This window comes from Pezoporus flaviventris, unplaced genomic scaffold (assembly GCF_033815535.1).
Source record: "Pezoporus flaviventris isolate CSIRO_AGI_PZ_B2104156 unplaced genomic scaffold, CSIRO_AGI_Pfla_v1 ptg000037l, whole genome shotgun sequence".
NCBI classification, from domain to species: Eukaryota; Metazoa; Chordata; class Aves; order Psittaciformes; family Psittacidae; genus Pezoporus; species Pezoporus flaviventris.
The window spans coordinates 14,939,639-14,962,166 of NW_026892585.1; the positions used below are offsets into that span (position 1 = coordinate 14,939,639).

Genomic DNA, 22,528 nt, shown 5'->3' on the forward strand with positions numbered 1-22,528 from the left:
GACATAGGAATGTAGGCTTGGACAGGCCACGGTCAACCTTAATGCGTGAAAGCTTTGGGAATGTGCTATGTCCCTGTGTGTACATGGTAGTGCTGACAATATTGGCCTTTGATTCCCTGCAGAGTAGTAGAGGATCCTTTTGACCTGGAAGCTTGGTGCTTGTGAGGGCCTGCAAAGGGCCTTGTCAGGTCAGTAACTATGATCCCCCACTGCTGTTGGCAACCGTGTTATAGCTCCATTCATAAACTGCATTCTGAAGCAGCCTTTTTCCTGATTCTTCATCTATAGAAGAGCTATTCCCCAACCTCCCTGCTGTGACCATTAAAAATCATCTTATGATTCCCAGCCTAAGTTTATTCCCAGTCAGACTGTAATGCTCATACAGTGGCCTGCCCTTGGCTCACATCCCATTTCTGGTCTGTGCTTTCTGTCACTTTACACTCCTTATCTAGGCTGGCCACTGGTTTTGTTTTACTCAGCATCGTGCCTGAGTAGCCGGCTATGACAGTAGAAACCCTGAATGAAGACAGAGGCATCTGAACACTGTTCTTGCAGAATTGACTCATTGGGACATTGACCTTGAAGTAAATACACAGTGCACCCTTCAAGAGGTCCTACCTCTGGGAGACTAGGCAGAAATATTTCTTTCTATATGGAGGAAGTCACAAGATTTACCTCGTCATGTGAGTCTTTTATTTTAGCAGGGAAAACTTATTTTAGCAGACTGTTGCCTGAAACTAGTGAAATAGCTCTGTTAGGAGTCTCCCAGGTAAAGGGAAGCTGCCCAGACATGTATTACTGTCCTGGCACATAGGGAGCTTAGAGTCAGTCTTTATGCTTTGGAAAAGAAAATATTCTGCTCCACCCCAATTCATGAGCTCTAAATGGATTTAAGTATCTCATGTTCTCTTTTCCTTTCTTCTATAAGCACCTGTCTTCCCATTTGTGGTCTCATAAGCAGTGTGATCATATAAACTGTGACTTGCATTAGTGTGTTTTTAACTTCTTTTAGGAACTGTTGTGAGTGAGATTGAGGATGCTCACTGATGTGTGGCTTTTTAGCTTTCTCAACCACAGTTTGATTCACTGCTTGAACGCTGTTACCCTGTATTAATCATTTGTACTGTTGAGGCTTCAGATACTGGTGCAGAGTTAAAACCACATTACGCAGGAACTGTTCAAGCAAAAAGTACATTTGAGTCCTACAGCCAAATAATGGGTTTCAGCAGTTACTGTGCTGAACAATCCAAGTGTTCGGTATTTATGGTATGTATGTTTTAAATGGGATAATATTGTTCAGATAAAGTAGCACGTGTCACATTAGGCCACTGCCAATCTCACTTTGGAAGCCAGAGGGTAATAGAACTCCTGGTTTGGATTTTCATTTCCAGGGACAAGCTGTTAAAAATGTTCTTTATCGCATTCAAGTGTTCATCATCATAAAGTGAAACATTTTTCATCACACTGGAGAAAAAGCTAGACAGCTTTTCCTTTTCAGATACAGGGATTCAATTATCGGAAACTTGTAAATGCCATTTCAAAAGAGATGTCCTCACTTGGGTCTTGTTTGTTTGCTTGTTTTGGGTGTTTTTTGTTTGGGTGTTTTGTTTGTTTCTGTGTTGTTTTTTTTTTATTCCAATAGAAGTAAAAAAAAACCCCAGGACAATTTGGGGACTTTCTATCCAGGGCCATTTTTGGACTAAGAAAATGACAGCATCTATCATAGTTGCCTTGCTAATTATATGTCTGTGGAGTTTGAACCTGAAAGTGCTGTAAAGCCGGCAGAGCAGGAATCCATTCCTTCTGTTTACCCACAGAATTGCTTGGTCAGTTACAATCAATTAGACCTGTGCATGTACTCTGCATGACAATGTGTAGGTGTCACGGAATGGCTTAAGCCAGCACGGGTAATGTTGCATTAGCAAAATGCAGCTCAACTTGATTTGCTATGCTTATATACCATGTTATGCTTCATTTGCATGAGTAGCATTTAATACAAATAGTGTCTTTTCCTTTTTATACAGGCCACATAGAATGTAAAAATTGTTGAAAACATTAAATGTGGAATTTTCCAATATAGATTTGTACATTCTTTATAGTAAATCGTTGCATTAAAATAGAATCTGATAATGTTACTGATGGACTCTTAAGGAAGAAAGGCAAATCATGTAAATGGAGGAGGATGAATCATAGACACTCTGCCAAACTTAACCTGGTAAGTCAATAGTCTGCAATGGTAATAGGCCACTTATCAAATGCACAATGTGAAATAAAGACAGTCAATTTATGAGGTCAGTGGGGTTGTCCTGATCAACACCAGCTGAACATCTAGCCAGTATGTTTCAGTCTCTGCTGTGCTGCACCATTCACATGAGAGCTGCCAACTTCTTTTATGGAAGCTATTACTCATACTTCTCAAGGCAAAAGGTTGTTTGAATTGCTGTCATATGTTGGTGGCAACTTTAAATAAGATAAAAAATAAGCAGCTAATAACAATAACTTCCTCCCTGGCAAACCCTGAACAAGTCATTAATTCATTGCAGAAGTTCTGTCAACCATCTGTCAGGACTGATTTAGTGTACTGAATTTGTGCCTCTGTTTAAGAGTGAGCTTTGCCCTGTGCTTGAGTATTATCGAAGGGAAGGCTTAATTCTGCTAGAAGAATTTGATAATACTCTTGCCAGCATTACATGTGGTGGAAACACAAGATTCTTAGTAAATGCAGCACTTACTAGTTCCACATCTTCCCCTAGTTCTCCAGTTAATTTGCCAACTGCTTTCACGTGATAGTTATCTAGGATAAGGGGATTCATAGGAGCTCTTCCTTAATGGAGATATATTTTATTGTCCCACATTTTTATAGGTTAGGGAAATAAGAATTAATGCACAGTCCCCTGAAAAATCTCAGATAATTTACAATTCTTGTGGCCTTAATGAATTTCACTGAGAAATCTAGGGGCTAACACTTTGTTGTCTTGCATTGCCATTCCAAGTAAACTAATATAACAAAAAATGCTTGCCTGTGAAGTCCTGACTGTATGCTGTGATCCCCAGAGCCCTTTCAGTGTTTTGTACCATATTGTTCTTGGAGGGAGGTTATGTTCTGGCTCTAAAAGTGGAGTTGGGGGCCATTATCTTTGGTGGATTTGGATGGTGTATTGACCTTTTCCTTCAGCAAACCTAGGAAGCAGAAGGATAAGAAGAAATAGGTAAAGTATAAACCAAATATGTGTGCTGGATGGAAAAGACTATTTTAAAGGACTGAAATAACGTGTCATGTTGCCCTCCCCTCCCCAATTACCTGTTTAGTAAATGCTAATGTAAGTAAAAATGTGGTGGAAAAATGTCTTCAGTAAGGTATACTCCTGAGGTGGAAGGTTGAACAGATACACAATTCAGCTGAATTCAATTTAAATAACTTGAAATCCAGTTCTTCAGTGTAGTCTTTCATTGTAGCTCTCTGTGTAAAAATATACCCAGAGAAGTTTAAGAAGAAACCTGAAAAAAACAAAAAACCCTATTTTGCTCTTTTCAAGATGAACTATATATTGTAAATATTTGTATCCTGGCCAGTGCACAGCCTTCTTAGAGTCAGAGGAAGTACTGACAACCTTAATGGGTTCATGGATTACCTATGGAGAAATAGTTAACATACTCTAATGGGACATCATTGATCAGCATGACAGATGGATCTGCATTTTAAGCTGTAGTTGTATGCTCACTGAAAAGATGTCTGTGCTGATGGAAGAGGTTCTTTCTGTGCACTGCTGTTAATGTCTCTTCTACCTTGGGACACTGACCTCATGGATCTGCAGACAGAATTCATCTTCACAAAATCGGCAGGGTTAGATTAAATCATCCATTTAATCAGCATAAATTAACCCAGCTGTCTTTTCAGAAGCACCCAATGGACTTATCTGCATCACCAGATCCGCAAGGCGAGTTGTCTCAGGCAGAGAGTTGGTGACAAGCAGCTCTGGGCTGGCTCTTATACCAGATAAAGCTGCCTCTGCAGAAGGCCATCTGTCCATGGCCAATTCCAGGACCTCTGGATTGATTCACATACCGGCAGGGAAGTTTCTTCTTGTATTTTCTGTGTGTGATTTTTACAAAGAGCAACAACAAACAGTAAAGCTTGATGAACTGTGAAGCTGGCTCTGAACTCATATTGTCACCATCAGAGGAATAACTGAGTGCTACTAGATGCACTAGAAAAATGAAACTGCACTGCATACTTGGAAGAGCTTTATTTCTGACCCTGGGTCTATCACTGCTTTTTTTCCCGGGCTTTCTGCCTCAGTTTCCCTATTTACTTCGCAATAGTGCTGTTAGTATTAACTACATAACAGCTACACTTGAGTTTTGTAAAGCTCAGATGTAGAATTGTTGCAAAGCTTTTAAATATGACCTCCCACTGGTAAAAGTCACCTGAGTGTGGCATGGGTTATCTGTACCTGACCAGAGATTTCCTTTTGGTCACTGAAAGCTGGGGTGTCCTGGTGTCAGAAGAAGCCAGACTGTATGAAGGGAACAGCAAATGAAGTTGATGTGTTTTCTAAGTGCCAGTGGTGGCACTTCAGCCTCAGCCTAGCACTTCTGAACCTGCTAAGCTTTGCTGGAAATAGGTCTTGGCCTCTGAAGATCCCCCCGTTGTGCAAAAATAGGCTTTGTAAGTCCAGCTTCACACATGATTTGTGTTTCTTAAACTGGTCAATGATAAATGAAAATTGACTGAAAAATGACTACTCCTAGCATGACAAATTCTGTGGAAAGATTTTAGGTTTGAATGGACAAATGCTCCATGAAACATGGCTTGTGTACCTGATTACATACATAACTGTACAGCACTGTGCCGATGACTAGGAATGGCAGCTAATGAATGCAAATTGGCCTCTTACTTAATACTATCAGCTTTTACTCTGGTGAAAAGCTTCTTATCCATGCCAGTGTATGCTTTTTCTGTTTCACACAGTTATTGCCAAACCCTTCCTGGCAAACCCTGCTATGGTACACAGAGATGCCTGCTGGCTTTCTCCTGTGTAAATTCCCCATAACCCTGAGTTGTCAGCAGCTGCCAAGGACTCCTCATCAGTTCATGCAGGTGATCTTTGAAGTCTTCCAAAATTAAGCACCTGTCAAAATCCCAACGTAGTAAAATGACTCCAGGGAAAAGCAGAATAAGAACAAAAATTTCATTCCCTTCTCCTCCAGTATATTATGTAAAACACTTTCAGGGTAAAATGCTGCTGGGGTTAAACCCAAATGTGTCATGATGGCTTACATGGTGTTCTGTAAATAACAAATGTCTAGGGCTTCATCTCAGTCTTTGTAAGGGATGAGCTGTTTTTTCTCCCTGGACCTTGTTCTACCATGTGTGTAATAATAAAGTATATTAAAATATTCAGCTGCAGTTTCAGGACTACCTCTTGTCCTCAGCACAGGTACGGCAGCCATGACTTAGGCCCCAAAATTGCTCGTGTTTGATCCTGCTGATGCAATTTTTTCCTTTCAGTTTCACTGTTTTGGACTGCAGAGAATGATTTTCTCTGGCAGAAGAGATCAGATACACTAAATAATCCGTCTTGCTTTTGTGGGGATTAGCAGCAATGTTAATAGCTCTGTTGGCTTCTGGGGCTACAAGGTGGTCACATGAGTTGGGTTTATTCATCATTTTCAGTGCTGAAGATATCCTCATGGAGACTGCAACTATCAACACATAGAGCTCTAATTTAAGCCATAATGCATAGCTTGACCACTATTACATTCAGATTTTGGCTCTGTTAAGCTGCAGTAGAGGAGAGTCAGGAGTTCAGTAGTGTTTCTAATTAGGTTTCAAGAATACATGGTAAGCCACAAGACTGCTGTCTTGCCTCTGGTCTTCCTCAGAAAACCACGTCGTTGGCCTTGGTAGGGATATTGGGATGCAAAAGCTGATGACTGCTTGCATCGATCGAAGTGTCACAATCCTCAGGTGATCTGGAGTTTGGGAATATGGTGTATCTAGAGCTGTGTGTCTGATAGCGATGAGAAGTAGGAAATTGGGTTGGTTTGAGTTGTCAGGAAGAAGAACAGAAAGAGAATTTCCTTATTTTGCATTTCAGATTTTAACTTTAAATATAACACTGTAAGAACTGGGAGAGATGTGAGAATCAGAAAGGTGACATCTTAGTTCTTTAATCCTCTTGCTTAGCTGCAAAGAATTCACAATAATTCCTTTGCGGCTTTTGTACAGAATCAGTCATACCAATTCACATTTACTTCCACGTGGCTTGAGGGAAGGAAAATATGGACTTCTGATTCATATCCGATTAATAGTAACTGAGTTTGTGCTTGTGAAATCAAAATTTGCCTCTAAGAAGACATATTTTTTTTTTTTCCAGGGAGGAAGGAGGATGAAGCTAAAATGGGGAATTTTTTGTGGTACTAAGAACCAGGATTTCATGGAGTGCCCATGTTCCTGTAGCTGTTCTTTTCAGCTTTCAGTTTTTTGTGATGGAATGATTAAAAAACCTATTAAAATCAGGGAATCCTGAAATCTTCTGAAGAAAATGAAAGCAGCAGTTTACTCCAGTAAGAAAGCTTAGCACCCTGTTTGGATTCTTCTACGCTTTACCAGAGCTGCATGCAGCAGCTTACTGAAAACAAACACCTTTCCCCAGGGGCTGTATAAAACAAAGTCACAACCTTATACAGGAGCCAAATACATTGCATTCCTGAGGCTATGGATCATGGCATAACAAGATTACCAAACTGGACTTTTCAGAGGCTTCTCTCTCATAAATCTGCTTTATGCATGCTCTTGATCCGTTAGCTGTGCTTGGTAGATGCTCCCAAGGACTTTAACTCCCATTAGGTAAAGAGGCCATGAACAGAACAGCCAAGAAAACCCAATTAGCCCATAGGCAAGTCAGCAAGATCAGAATTTGTTAGGAGAGCAGGTGTGCTAGGCAAGCACTGCTAACCTGCTAAACCTATCATTACGTGCTTCTTGAGAGAGGTATTTTTTCCTAGTTGCATTGATGCTGCTTATTGCCAAGGAGCCTACACTGTGCAATTATGGCCGTAAGAACAACTTGCCTTTTTATTTCGTTAAGGGGCAGTAAGATATAAGTGAAATGTACTTCCTTAGTTAAACTGCCTGGTGGTTTACGAAGTCTGAATTAGGGAGGAATAATAATAGATAAATTACCTAAAGTGACCTGTGTTCATTTGTACCTCCCACATTTTATCTGAATCAGTGTAATCAGTATACGTTAGGGACAAATCAGTATGTAAGCAGCGCAGCCAGTATTCTTACTGATACCACTCATTACATCAGGAATGTTTTGTGTTGCCAGGTGCCAAAGTCTGAAAAGACACTGGGAACAAGTGATGTGCAGAATGTCTTTTTAAAAGGAGTAAGGAAAAAAAAAATCTAGCCTCTTTCACTTTTGTGTAATAAGCTCTATATTAATAGCACAATGGTATGTGCTATTAGAAAAAATATATCCTTTTTTCAGTAATGCAAAACAAAAAGAATCCTGTTTATACTCGCAGAGAAAATACGTATCCATGCCATGCCGCTAAAGTATTTGTATTTTGCCACGGGGACTTATTTTATGCTTCAAATAAATTCGAAGAGAGGCAATCAGATGAAAGCACTAACTTTAAAGGGCAAGAATTTCATCACCGAGTCTAGCTCAGAGTCTCTTGGCAATTGTGCCAAGTCAGAAAAATATCTAAGATTAAAACAATAATTAATTGGCTTAATGGTTCTTTGTGGCGTAGTCAAAAAAAGAAGACCCTGAACTACAGTATTACTGCACTAATCTCAGTGGTTCACCTGGAGCTCCAAAATCTCATGTGTTTCATGAGAAAGGCTTACTTACAAGACCTTGCTTGAAAGGTTCATCACCATGTATGGGCAGGAGAGTAGGCTTTTCTATTTGCCCTGTGATCACACAAAGTTTCTTGATTCTTCAAGCCATATACCAAAATCTTCATATTGATAAAGAAAAAGAAATCTTCTGTTTCTCAGTGATGAGAGGGATGTCCCAGATGCATTCCCAAGCAGGAGATGGTGATAACTTCTCAGGGCCCCTGCCCTTGCTCAGTTTGAATACAGAACCATATGGGATATTAATAGGCCCCATGGGACTCCATCATTTCAGCCTTAGGAGTTCCTGTGGGTTCTGCTCCCACATCTGGGGATTACTCAGTAGCCTGGTTAATGATTCATAGCTGTGGCACAGGAGCTGCGTCTAAGCTCTCTTCCAGGTAACCTGTGACTCAAGAGCCGCAGCTTGGCCACTCCATCACTGAATTATTTTCCACAAAAGTAGGTGTTGCACAGTTGCAAAGAGGAAGTCTTCTCCCTTGCTTATTTCTTACCATACTGATGTGGGTGTTCTGAAAATAAACTTCAGAGTTTAAGTGCCAGATCAATTTTGTTCATACGTGCTGATACAACATACAGAAGTCATGCATTTCATTGTGAAATCTGTGGTGTGATGCTATGGGACTCAGTGCAATCAACATAAGGTGTGATATCTCACAAATTACCCTGCCAGCATAACTCACACCTCAGCTGAGCTGAACAAAAGATCTACTTTTAATGTGTGATGCTACGAAGATAGCACGGCTTAAACAAAGTGTTGGATTCTGACAACCATTTGTACATTGTTACATCTATAACAACCTGGTACTTCTGATTCAAGCTTTGTATCTGTCTTGAAAATGGAAAGCTTTTGCAGACAGAGCCATACTTACAGAACAGCAATCCTTAAAAGTTTATTCCAGAGATACTTCTAATTGTTCTTCCATTTCTACAGTTAGAATTGGTGCCGTATGTCTACTGGTGCTGTAGACATCTTACTGTTTCTTTTCAATTCGCATTGTGTTAGAATATTACAATTAACAATGCAAATATTACAGTTACTACAGTAACACAATGCGAATTGAAAAGAAACGTAAGTATTTTCAGTTTCCATTTCTGTTCGCACCGTGTTACACTGTGAATTGACACATTCTTCACTGCATTCATTGAACATGTTCCTGATACAAATAGGTATAAATAAGGACAGTCACATCTGCTTTGTGCTCTGGCATGGCAGAAACACTTAAGTGCCTTTATAGAGCACTTTTCATTATAATATCCAAATTTAAGGCAGCAATAAAGTAAGGATGAACATGCATTTTCATGACTCTTCCATGATTTACAGGAGCTTTGTGAACTCATGTTGTAAGAGCCAGCAAAGCTTTGCATTTTCAAAAGGGTTTTATCTTCATACAAATCCAGGGAGTGGTCCAGATGGACACCATCCCATTTCCTCAGTCAGGAGTGCACTGTGGTCACTATTCAAAACCTATTTTAGATAAAATAGATATAAACCAGTTTCATGTGAGAGAGTATCCTACGGAGACACTGGCTTTGCCTGCAGTAGTTCTGCATCTCTCCTCTGGTTGTAGTGCAGAGCACCAGGTGCAGAGACACACTTGCCCAGTAATGGTAATAAAAGACACACTGTGATCTTCGTGAGGGGCTCCCACTTACCACTATTTTTCCTCTCTCTGACACATGGTAAGAGCCTCTGAACTTTTTCTTCTCTCAAGTGTGGTGTTGGCCTGAAATGGATGCAGTGTGGGGAGCCTCATGATCTTCATCTTCTTTTCTAGATCAGGTCAGAGAACTTTTCTGTGGCTCTTTCCTATTAATTTCCCACATACTCCGTAAATTATGAAGATGATAAGATGTATCTGCAAATTTTAACAGGAATGAAATTATGGCTGGAGAATAAAACATTTCACATGTGTAAATTGGCTTTCTCTGCAGCCTTCTTGTGAAGGGAGGGAATCACTTACCTTGCTTAACCTTAAAACCTGCTTTGTCAGGGAGCTGTAGGTCAGAGAACCACCAGAGGTTGAGGAGCTGGAGGACAGCCAGAGGAATGTAAGTGCTGTGCGACATGATAAGCAGTGAAAACAGATTAAATCTCGCATGGAAAAAAGCCAGTTTTCATTCATTCTGTGCTGTCATTACACTCACGGAAAACCTCATTGGTGTGACTTCTCCATGGAAGAATAGCTGCAAATGCTCTAGTCTGGTGTAATGTGTGTATATAACTAGAGTTCTAGGGCTGAAGGATGTTTTTCAAGGCCTTTCATGATTTTTGCAGTCATTTGATGTGAGTTTGAGGACTCATTACACCTTTAGAAGACAGGAGGCAACTACTTTCCTCCAGTACATTTGACTGGGAGGTCATGTGCATGTGGCCCACTGCTAAAGCACTTACAAAAGCACATCTGCACAAACCCAGTTATTCATTCTAGTGCAAAACTGCACAAGGATACATAGTGTGCTTACTTAAGGCAGAGGCATAGTTGTTCCATGAAAGTGTACAGAGTTATTGCAAATACCTGGTAATTAATTTCCCACAAAAGACAGTAATGGCTGGAAGGAGCCCTCACAGGCTGTAAGGTAAATAAACTGAGTGTTAATAGCTCCCAGGTAGGACTGCAGAGCACCACTCGGAGGGTATTTTTCAGGAAAGTTTTCATGTGGCTGTCACCACTTAATAGTCCCTGGCAGCAGGAAGGCTATTTGCTCTGAAAGTCCTTGGACTATGAACGTAGAAGGGTGGTTTTTTGCATGTGTGTGTTTCACTTTTTGATTTAAAGGGTATATTCTTTCCTTAAATTTAAAAGTCTTTCAAAGATCAAGAATATACAACCTTATAGAAAAGGAAAACACTCCAACTAGGACAAAGCATAGACCATAAGATATTTTTAGGTACCTGGCATGTTTTAAGTTAAGTTGTGAGTGCAAAATAATGTGTGCGCTGTTGATCAAACAACCAGAGTCCAAGATCATGTACTTTTCAGTGTGTTCAGGGACACAGTTTGATCTACTCCTGTGTAAAAGTTCCCTCCTCCTTATACAGCTAGCAGCAAACGGGCATAGAGTCACAGCAGTCCCTGCTGGCTTCCTCAGAAGGAAGCAGATATCCAGAAAGGTGCTGTGATCTTTACCTCGGCCTGTGTGCATGGATGATCTGTTCTGGTGAGCAACTGGCATAAGAAATGCTCTTGCTAAGAAATGAATGAGTCCCAAAGCATCCTTAACCAAGGTGCATCTGAGGTTGGCCAGCCTACGAACAACTGAAAACATTCTAGCCGTGCACAGAGAGTTTTAATTTTACTCTCCAATTTGCCCGTATTTCTGCTCTTTCAGGGGTGCTAATATAAAAGTCACATAAGAGAATACTCCACTAGCAAGTCCCAGTGGATCAAATTGTTCCATCATTCCATTGCAGTCAATGGAGTTTTCTTGAGGATCAACTCAGTAACAAAACTGAACCACCCAGCTTGACTGTGCAACAGGAGAGTGCTCACTTTGCATGGATGTTGGTTTTAAAACAACTTTAAAAGTGCTCCATTATGTTACAAAACTGCGTGTGACAGTTCTTGTCACTTAGTGCTTAGGAAACTTGTAGGAAGAAACTTGCAGGGAAACTTGCTACTTCCTTATAGCATGTAATCAAATTCTGCGGAAGCAGCATAGCCAGTGCCTCTAGTGCTGTGGCACTAGAGGCACTAGAGGTCAAAGGCCTCAGCTGTCCTAGCACAAAGGAGTTTTGGCTTGTACACGCTGATAGGTAACTCATTTCTGCTGGTGTTGCATGCTCTAATGAGGTAATAGAGAGAGAAGCCTGCAAAAAACAGTGGATTACAAAGAGCAGGGTCGCAGGTTTCCTTGTGCACCTTCTGCAGCCTGTTTATCATTAGCTCTCCTGCTTTTCTAGAGTGCCTGCTTTTATACAGAATGGGGAACAGGTACCTCTCATGCGGAAGGGCTGAAAGGAGAGCAGTGGAGTCAATGTGCCTCACCGTTATCTCAAAGATAACTGGGAATTCGTTGTAAAATTATTTTCGAGTTTCTAATATGCTCTACTGCTAATATGGGAGGTATAGCTTGTTCATTTCCTGCTTTTGAAGAATTTACCCTTACACGTTAAATTACCTCAATCTAAAATCTCGGTAGTTTCATCGAATTTAAGCATTTTGCTGGTGCCATCAAGTGGCAAAATGTTGAATTGCAGAATTGCAGCAGCATCCAAATTCACAACCTGGTATCTTAAAACAGCAGCAGTGAGGAAAATAATACTTGCCAAGCCTCCTCCGAAAATACATCCCTCTGTATAGATACACACACCAGAAAACATGGTCTAAAATGCACATGGTGTTGTGGTTACTTCAGTTGCTTCAGTTTGATCTGAATTCTAACTAGTGGAAAGGCTAATATTTTTGAGTATTTCCTAGTTGATAAGTATGGACAACCTGCAGAGCAAACTCAGAGACCCTTACTGAAGAGACACTAAACTGGAGGGTCACAATGCCATACTCTGAATTTCCTTCACAACTGTGTTTGCTCTGCTTTGTTACTAATCTGTTTTTGGAGACCATGGCCCTTCAGATTTCATGTGGTGTCTGCACTTCATATCACATGTGTGTACTATCACCAGAGTGGAATGAATGTTCAGTTTGCTGTTTTATGCACTAAATTCACAATCTGGTTAACGCACAATTTAAACTTACAGTTCACCGTTCATACGCACGTCGCTTTTATTCTGCTGAGTGACATCACAGTATTGCTCGGTGGGAAGGCCTCTGTGCAAAAAGAAAGCGTAAATTTATAAGGCTTATGCACTATTTGCTTATAAATAAATTGATATGTTTTTGTCTTGATTTCTCAGATACCCTTAATATCAAAACTCATAGGTGTGTGGAAGTGTGTCCTGGGTTTCAAAATCAAAGTTGTGCAGGACTGGATCTTGAGAGGTGCTGAACACCCATGCCTGAATCCAAGGCTCCTGAGAACACTGATCATTTCCCCCTGTGAAAGCCTGACCCTTACAGCCCCACCCCATGCGCACGTAACACTCAGTAGGAGCTGTGGGAATGCCTCGAATGGATGCATGTTCCAACTTTTGGCTCTGTGAGGAATTATTCCTACATTATAAGGATCACTTTCATCTCTTTCTGATGCCAAATCCAGCCAAACTGCACGGTGCTTTTCACTGAACACAGTCTAAAGAGAAGATGGCACCAAATATGTCTTTGAGTTTAAATAATGGAAAAACAAAGCAGTTGTTAGCATGGGACATCAGGTAAAAAAAACAAAACACAACCCCAAAAACAACACAACAGAAGAGAGCAAATGGGAGTGTCAAAATGAAGGAAATGCAGTTGGAAAAATCAGCCATAACCAGTAGGATTTTCCTGGTCTGACCTGGCCTTGCTAAAGCTGAGCTTCACCCAAAGCATGTAATCAAGTGTCTGTTACTGAAAGAAATGTGTGGCCTTCACTGCATGGCTGAAGAAAAGATGCTGGTTGCAAGAATGGGAGAGAAATGAGGCTGAATCAGAAGGTTTTTTTTTGACTTTTATGTCTGGTTTGCGAGCTCCCAAAGCTTGGGGGTTTTAGAGCAATCCAATAGGAATATGCTCATAATATTCCAGGTATAACCACAAGTTCAGAATGGTTATTGTCTTCCCTTCCTCTTCAAGAACTTCCCCATATTAACACAGTCTAGCATAATGTGTGTTTCTGTGCCACGATGCTGTCAGTTGAGCAATGCAGGCATCAGTCTTCCAGCTGTTGTGCAAGGCTGTGTTCAGAAGTGCTGAGCACGTCCATGTTAAACTAAAGTCACTGAGGTTCCCTTCCTTCCTTCTCTGCCCCATCACACCATGGTAGCACTTGACTTCCATCCCAGACGTCAGGTCCCCTGCACCCTTCTGGCAGGACACCTGGTGCTGAGGGTACTCCCCTATGACAGTGCCACAGGAGGGTGCTTCTATGGTGCAGCAGCGCTCACTTTAGAGCCAAATTCAGGGATTTTAGAGGTCTGAATTCTGTTCTGGGTTGATCAATGTATATGTAAGATTGCCATGACACAAATTCTCCTTCCAGCATTAAAACGAAAACATACTAACCTGGAAATGCTCAGCCTTTGACTAGTTTGACTACCGTGCTTGCACTTTTCACTGCTTTTGTGTTTGATGCATTGGGTGGCATGGCTCACTAAGTAATACTAATGAAATCCAGAAGATTTGACATCTTTTGGAGCAGTGTCTCTGCAAAGTGCAGTGTTTCAGCAAAATACTGTGTAGAGATTTGTGGGTACTAGTATATCCCCCCATTAATATTTTGGGAATTGTGGAAAGAGTAGATTCCTAAATTGCCCATTTTTGGAATGCAGATGTTTGTACATCTCGGGCTAACCTGCTAGCTGTCGGTTGCTATTCTTGTTAAAAACACTTCACTTAAACATTCTGACTGTGAGAAGACCTTGGCCAAGGGTCTACACCACTATCACAAGGCTACCATGTTCTTTAACAGATGTCCGTGGAAACTTATCCTTTGAATTGCTCTCCAGGAAAGCTTGCAAAAGTGAAGGGATTCCATGAACTCTATATCTGAAAGAAAAAATAAACACAAACCAAAATGTCTTTCAATGGAAGCAGCAGTGATGGCTACCTGATATCTTTTAAACAATGACAACTTGGTTGGATTTTCTTGGTGCTTAGTTATCTGAGCCTTATTCTGGGTGAGAATTATTCATTCTGTTATGGTGAACTGTCACTAGGAGAAGTACAGTGGTGACTGGCAATTGTTTGATGAACTTGAATCAAGTCTATTATGTTTTGATCAGTGATAGGAAGAAAGGTGATAGAAATGTGCAGCACATACATCTTACAGTGTAATTGAGTCTCAGCTGCTAGCATGTAGATACCTGCACTGGCCCTTCAGTACTGCACTCATACTGGCATATGGGCAGTGAATATATGCAATGACACAGATGAAAGCTTTAGCATCTAATTCACACTGATTTCAGCATTTGTTATTTGTGCCTTTGAAAAGCTCCTCTCTCCATCTCTAGAGAGGCATGAGAAACATTACTGTTTAGTAGCTGTAATTCACACTGAATGCAAGCTGTGTCAGGCACTTCACATGGGTGTGCTAGTGGCTGAGGACAGTCAGTACATTTCCGCACATCTGTGTCATTTGAGATCAAGCAGTTTGATGTGTTTAGATGCGTGTTCGCCTTACATAGTTTTGATTTAGTGTTGTAAAGATTGACACCAAAATCACAGAACGTTTAAAGGAATACTTCTTGCCTGCAAGAAGTACGTCATTGAGCTCGACTAGGAAGAGATACCCATCAGTTATTTGCCAGTACAATGTGTTTGCATTGTACAGTGAACCAAATATGAATCTGGTGAGCTATAGACTACTGAAAAGCTTTTCTAAGTTTCTGAAGGAGCTCAGTCATCCATTTCTTCTATCTAAAGCCTTATTTCCCCTTTTTGAAAGTAGGCAGGCAGATGCCAAGTCACCTGCATGGCTGTAGTGGTTGTATTCATTAAGCTGACTCTGAAAACATTAATAAATCATTCCTGTTGACTGCTGTCTATAGGTTATTAAGTTGCAGTCCTTTACCTTTGGCAGAAAGAGAAGCATTGCACACAAAGATCTGATCATCCATTCAGCCCAAACAGACTCTGTTAAGCTTAAAATGCTTCCAAGTCTCCTTCTCCTAAAGAAACATTTATAGCTAATATTGATCCAGTGATACTGAAAATCTCAAGGACACAGATGAAAGTGTCTCTGCCCAGAGAATGTCAAAAAGGGCTAGAGTGAACAAAGTTTTAGAGTGCATCATGAGCAGTCGGTAAGAACCTCAGAAATATAGTCAATGTAGTCAATTATTTAGTAGAAACTATCGCCATTTCTAACTTCCACAACTGTAGATTTATTCTGTCAGTAAGACAGAAACTAAGATTTGATTTTGCTAACAAATAACATAAAATCTCAGGTGAAAGAACACTGGAGGACTTGAGGCTAATGATGGAAACTGATATGTATGAAAAAAAAAAAAATAGAAATTTAGGTTAAAAAAAAAAAACAAGAGTATTAAGCATCAGGGAGGTTCAGCTTTCCAGAACTTTAACCACTGCAGGAATTCTGCCATATCCTGCCCCCTAGCTAACAATAGAATTGTGCCTGTAAAGTACAGTAAAACTGCATTGATTCCTGAAACTTCCTGAATACACACTGAGGACTGTGAAAGCAAAATGCATCTTCCTGTAGTTTTAAATTCTAATTTTAAAGTTTATCGCAGTCATTCTAGGCCAACTTGTAATCGAGGAAAAGAAGTTCAAAAGAGGAGTTTATCAAAGAATAACATGATAAATGTTGGTGATAAGTTTGCGAAAGGTCCTCATTTATTCCAAATTAGAAATAAAATATACATGCTTTTATTCTTTATGAGTGCTATTTCAGGAGATTTTGAGCCCTAAACCTGCATATATATACATACGTATATAGATAGGTAACATATTTTAGCAGTCCTTTTTTCAGCTGCATTTCCCAGGGAACTGACAGACTACTGCACAGAGCAGAAAGCACTTTCTTTCCTTAAAACAGAAAGAAAAAATTGTATTTTGCCAGAAGAACGTAACCATTAGAAAATACTTTTAGTAACAGGGAATGGATATCAAATAGTTTGAATGGAATCATTTTCAAGTTCTGGTTCTAGAGTGTTGGGTGGTCTGCTATGGTGTCTACATGAGCACTGTGGGAATCTTCTACTGATGACAGATTCAAGTACTAGTGGCTTGCAAAGACACAAATGTTAAGAGTTGTTGATTCATGATCTGGAAGTGGGCAAGAAACAGAAGCCAGACTTCCATTCCAGCAGGACTGCTGTGGGTTTGGAATGTAATGCAGTTCTGAGGCCATGCTATTCAGACCCTAGCAGAATTTCCTATATATCCAGCTTTCTGGTAAATGTATTTTTGGCTGCCAGACTTACAGCTGGGACCTGTGACTAGTAGCTTTTTTTGTCCCTGCCTGTTGCACATATAGGGAGGTGCCACACAGTTCACAGCTGCTTTTTGCAGCTCAATCACAGTAGCTGCTCACTGAGGCAGGGATCTACACCACCAAATCCACAATGTATATACAGACTTACACCCATCTGCAGTCATACCCATCATACGAACACCAGCTCCACTGATAGGTAGTAGTCCGTACCCCTTCATCCCTTCATCAAAAGGGTTCTGAACACATACATCCCATGTCTCTGCAGCTGCACTAGTCCAAAGCCACCACACAAATCCTAAAATCTGCCTTCATCTCCAGAAACAGTTAATAGCACAGCATTTCCAGGTGGCTGGCTTGGGAATCTCAAGTTCCCAGCCCTTGACACCTGTATTTAGCAGTAGGATACAGAACAAGGGTTAAGGCATCCCTATGAACAATGTTCTCTGGACACTGTCCAATGCATGCAGAAGGACATCCACTGTCTGTCCATTGCTGCTCCTGGCAAACTGGCTCAGTTCCTTGGCAGAAGAAGCCAAGGGGGTTATAGTGCAGTGAGGCCACTCCAGCTAGAGGGCTGACAGTAGGTGGGGGAAGACAGCAGTAGAAGAAAGAGGATGAAGTCAGGTTGAGCCAGGTGCTGGCAGGACCAAAGTTCCAAGTCCTTACTCATCCAGGAGAAGTCACCCACAAAGGAAATCACTGGTTTCCAGGGTGATGTCTCTCCAAAGCAGGAAACGTGATGATTCACGTTTCATCCCCAGAGCTTTCAGAAATCCATGGCTAAGAGAATGAATTATCTCACTATGAGCCTCTTGATGAGGAAGAGTTTCCAGTGGGAGAAGGCAGGTATGTATATGAAGATGATACATTCATGTACTGATGAATGACACCTAAGTAAAAATTAATTTCTAAATGTAACAGCCTTCAAATACTGTGTTTACTGTGCCCCAAAGAGATATTATTCCAAAACAGGAGACAGTATCTGGGGAGTAGCTGCTCTTATCTCAAGTTTTATTGTCTCTCTGTCTTCAGAAGAAAAGGTTAATGGGAAACTGTGTGTCCTGGTTTCAGCTAGGATTGTTAATTTTCTTCCTAGAAACTGTTACAGTGCTATGTTTTGGCTTTAGTCTGAGAATAATAGGGCAGAACTGTGCACTAAGCCTATGTCCTTGTTCAGTGCAGTGCACTGTGAGTATGCTTTGGCCTGTGTTCTGGTAGTATTTGATATCACAGTGAGAGGGTGTTTGGATCATTTGAGGTGACACACGGTGAGGCAGCTGGTGATGGCAGCAGACGGTTACCTAGTGCGTGAGAGGGAGGATGTTAGAGCACAGTTGGGAGCTGCGATCTGAGACATGTAGGTGATGTGCTGTTTTACCTCTCCTGAGCAAAGCGGTCAATAGAGCCACAAGCCAAACCGAAAGCCAGTTCATTACAGAAAGTTTAATTGGGAAGAACTGAGTAAAGTCATGTGGGTGTCAGTTCAATTCTTGACAAACCGCCTGAGCCAAGACCATTTCAAATAAGGCATGCAGCACATCAGCAGGACTTCCCTGAACTGCCACTTCTTATTCCCATTCTTGGAGATACCAATATTATTTGCTTAGTTCTTGTGTGGGGTTTTCACACCACCCTTCAAGACAGTTGGACCTGGCCACTGGTGGAGTTTGGATTCCGGTTAATTGACTTGCTGGGTGTTTCTGCCCTCTTGTGTTTGACAGGCATGGTGATAGATTTTGGTCTGGTTTACTTTCTTCTGCTGATCTTTCCTCTCAGTGTGGCTTTTGTTTGAGTTGAATTGGCATCAAAATAAATGGATGTGTTTGAGAAGAGTGTTTTTGTTCTGGTGTTTCTTTCACCAGCCAGGGCAAAATTAGCTGGAAGCCCTGCTTTTCTTGGAAAAGGAGTGTGAAAAAGCTGGAAGTAAGTCATTTGGCAAGTGATAATACATAAATAGCTTTTCTGAATACCTATTAAATGCACTGTTGTATTGCTATTATCCAGTAGAGCCAGTAATTGGTTTATTATGATTTTGGACCACTGGTTTGTTTTTAAAATGGATGAGTTGGCTGTCACATTAAAGTGAACTGCACTTTAATGTCGATGCCATGTACAAGTGATACAGCTGTACCAGTAATTCCCAGAGTTCACAAGTTTAATATATTCTGAAAAAAAAAAAAAAGTATTTTCTATATTTCCTTTTCGCGCTTCATGGTGTCTGGAGCTGGATGTATGGAAAGGCTCAGCAGAGCCTTTTCCTTCTTTCATTTATTATTCAACTGTTGAAAAACTCTGTTATTTCCTTCCAAAAAAATATATGGAAGATTTAGAGTTGTGGTTTTAAGATACTATGGGAATGACCTGCCTTAGCCTGCCTTAGTTGTTACTATAGAGGGTGTGCTTAGCTGGAGGTAAAAGGGTGAGGACATTACTTCTACCTGCTAAATCTTCACACAGAAGAGGTCATTCAACATGTAAATCTATCAGTACCTAAGCTGGGTGTATCTCTGCCACCTGCATCTCCAAGTTAGTGAGTTTCTTCGAGAAACAGCTAATTGGGAGCACTAAGGTCCCTGAGACCTCTCTATATAGCTCCCTTACCAGGCTACATCAGGACAGAGCTCTTTTAACCTTCCAAGTGACTAATGCAGAAAAGATGACGATTTGCAGAGGTAGTTACTAAACCAGTACCTCCTCTACACTGAAAAATTATATGTTTCAGGTGGTGTAATGTGACATAACCAGTGGAAAGGGAAAATAGAAAGGTCATTTCTAACTGATTAAAACTGTGTTTCTGTTACCTTTGTGGTGGTGTGCTGAGATAAAGTGAGAACAGCTCAGCTAAATAGGGAGAAAAGTAATTTATCTAATTCATGTTTTCCCCCTAGTTTTGATGGAGAAACTAGAGGGATGTGAGCATTTCAGTGGACTGAGATGTCATTCTCCGGAATTCTCACTGATTTTGATATCTATGATGCTGTGAGAACTGCACATGCAGCTGGATCCAAATGGAGCCAAAGCAAGCTGCTTATTGGAGTGAGAAATGATACATATTCTAACCCTTAAGCCAGTGCTAAAAGGCAGAAGTTAGAAAGCATTGGTATCCAGCTTAATACAAAGAAATGCTTTATTGAGGCTTTATGTCAAATGCCACTGTGATGTCTTTTTTTAATTGTACTTGTTCTAGGCATAGTTATTTAAAGGTGGAAAGTTGAGTGTGACCAGACTTCGTTAACATCGAAAGTTCAAGACGTAGCTTTTGTAAAGCTAGCCGTGTAGTTCGCGTTTTCGTCAGCCCTCCAGCACCCTCTTACGGCAGTTCACAGCCCAGGTTCTGTCCACGATTCGCCTCAAAATCAAGCTTTACAAGGGATGTTCTTTCTGCCCTCTCGTGGCCACAGGTCAGTTCTGCAGCGGCGGGGATTTCAGACCTACATTGCGTTTTGGTAACCGCAAACGTCTTGCTTTTGCTTTAGAGAACACACATAAAATTGTGTATCTCCGGGACAGTTTTTTCCTGTATACAGTGCTTTTATGTACATCTTTCATTTGAGTACAGCAGTTGGCTGTTTGGATTGTCAGATTAGCTACACACAATTTCCTTAGTTTTATGTCCTAACCCAGAATATGAAGATGTGACTTGCATGTTCAAAGAACCAAGTAAGAACCATTTCTTTCCTGTCAGCTAAGGTAATTTTAGTTCGTTGGTCTGTGCCTCACTTTTGGCCTGCTTACATAAAAAACACTGCATAATTGCACGTGACGGCTTCTTCATGCTTTCACTGATTCTTTGGTTTACTTGTAAGTTAAATTGCACTCACTTTCCATGTCATGTCAATCAATCAGTAAATATATTGATTAATTTAGATTTATCCCAGTCTGAGGTCAGGATCAGGCCACACTGCCTGTTTATGTTGTATACTGTTTAATTATCCCTTGTATGAATAATGCTATCAAATACAGGCTTACAGAAGGTTGTATCATTTCAGTTAAGACTGCTGCTTATCACATTTTTCTGACAAGTACACAGAGCCAGAATAGGTAACACATGCATGTACAGTGATGTCTCTAGTGCTTGTCAGCTGGTGAGGATCTGAACAAGAGATTCTGTAGCAGGCGTGTGAGAGCATATAATGCAATAATAATTTAAGAAAGCAATTATACCAAGAATAGATTATTCACAGTCAAGGTAGTACTAATAAAAGAGAATATTTTGCTATTATACATTGATAAATGGAAAAAGAAAGCCATTACTTTATACATTACCTGTTAGCTTTCACCTACATGCCCCTTTCACAGTCAGCCCAAGATACCATCTCCTCATCTCTGTGCTTTCTTGGGTAACTAGGAAAATCCCCACTGCACAGGCACAGCCTGCGCTGCTGTTGTGCTAGTGCCAAACCGTGCACCATCTGCGCTTAGCAGGGAAGGAAGTAAGACCAGAAAGGGTTTATCACTAGTTATACATTTGAGATGAGGGTGGGCTCTGCAATCCTCCAGGCCACCCCAGGGATTCATAAATTCATATGCAGTATAAATGTCTGCAAGAATACATTTTTAAGGAAATGTCTTGAAATATGGAACTTTGGGAAGCGTATGGCAGTGGCTGAGCTGGCACAGGAAGTAGCTTCTGAAGCTGGTCTCCTCTTTTGACTCCCCTGCTCTTTCCACACAGGACTGATACTCCAAGAGCAATTGAGAATCCTTCACACTTCTTTTCAAGATCCCATAAGCCATATGTGATCCTAGTATAACTACACTATCGGTACACTGGTGTACCTTCACTGATATTTAATTTCTTCACAGGTATTTAAATTAAACTTGAAACTTCTCTTTCATAGCTGCCAAAAGAAATCAGCTGATGAATTAGGCACTGTCATTTCATTTTAAATCCCTCTTGAGAGAGAGGCAAACTTGCAGCTCTTAGAATTGATGATGATCTCTAAGGGCAAGTAGGTACTTAGTCAGAAAGGTAACCACACTTAAAGACAGGCTCAGCATCCAACATATGGTTCTATTTTTTCTTTAAGCCTGTCTCTTCAATAGCAGGGTTCAAAGGAAGTTTGTCTCTACTGTGTTAGGAATAAAATTCTCCATATTGGTCATATAGTATAGTTAACTCTAAAGATTTTTATTATCCCAAGATAAAGATGTATTTTGTGTACCCACAGAATTGAGCATCTAAGAGAAGCATCTGATCTTAAAAAGTTCCTCTCTGTTCTAATTCATTCCCTAACCCATTAAATGGTCCAGCTGATCCCTCCTGGGAATGAACAGCACATGGGCTCATCAGACCTTACTGCCTTTGTTCAGCATTGTACTGGGTTTGCATGGCAAGGCTTTAGTCACAGTGAGGCTACAGAGGTGGTTTCTGTGAGAAGCTGCTAGCAGCTTCCTTTACATCTGATAGAGCCAATGTCAGCTGGCTCCAAGGTGGACCCAACTGCTGGCCAAGACCGAGCCCATCAGCAACAGTGCTAGTGCTTCTGGGATAACATAGTTAAGCTTGGGAGGGAAAGAAAACTGCAATTTCAGCCAGAGAGAGGAGTCAAAATATATGAGAGAAAGAACCTTGCAGACACCAAGGTCACTGAAGAAGGAGGTCAAGAGATGCTTCGGGTGCCGGAGCAGACATTCCCCGGCAGCCTGTGGTGCAGCCCA

General features: G+C 40.9%; 1 protein-coding gene across 1 annotated transcript; it reads right to left on the reverse strand.

Moving 5' to 3' along the window:
- Positions 1-429: 429 nt before the first annotated feature.
- SPMIP4 (sperm microtubule inner protein 4) lies at positions 430-21,279 on the reverse strand. The gene is made up of 8 exons (XM_061465100.1): positions 21,152-21,279; positions 20,182-20,337; positions 12,574-12,645; positions 7,078-7,155; positions 5,895-6,054; positions 3,021-3,084; positions 2,733-2,824; positions 430-648 (listed from the first exon to the last, which is right to left on the reverse strand). The coding sequence occupies exons 1-8, from the start codon at positions 21,277-21,279 to the stop codon at positions 472-474; spliced, it is 927 nt and encodes a 308-aa protein (XP_061321084.1). The 3' UTR covers positions 430-471.
- Between the last annotated feature and the right edge of the window lie 1,249 nt (positions 21,280-22,528).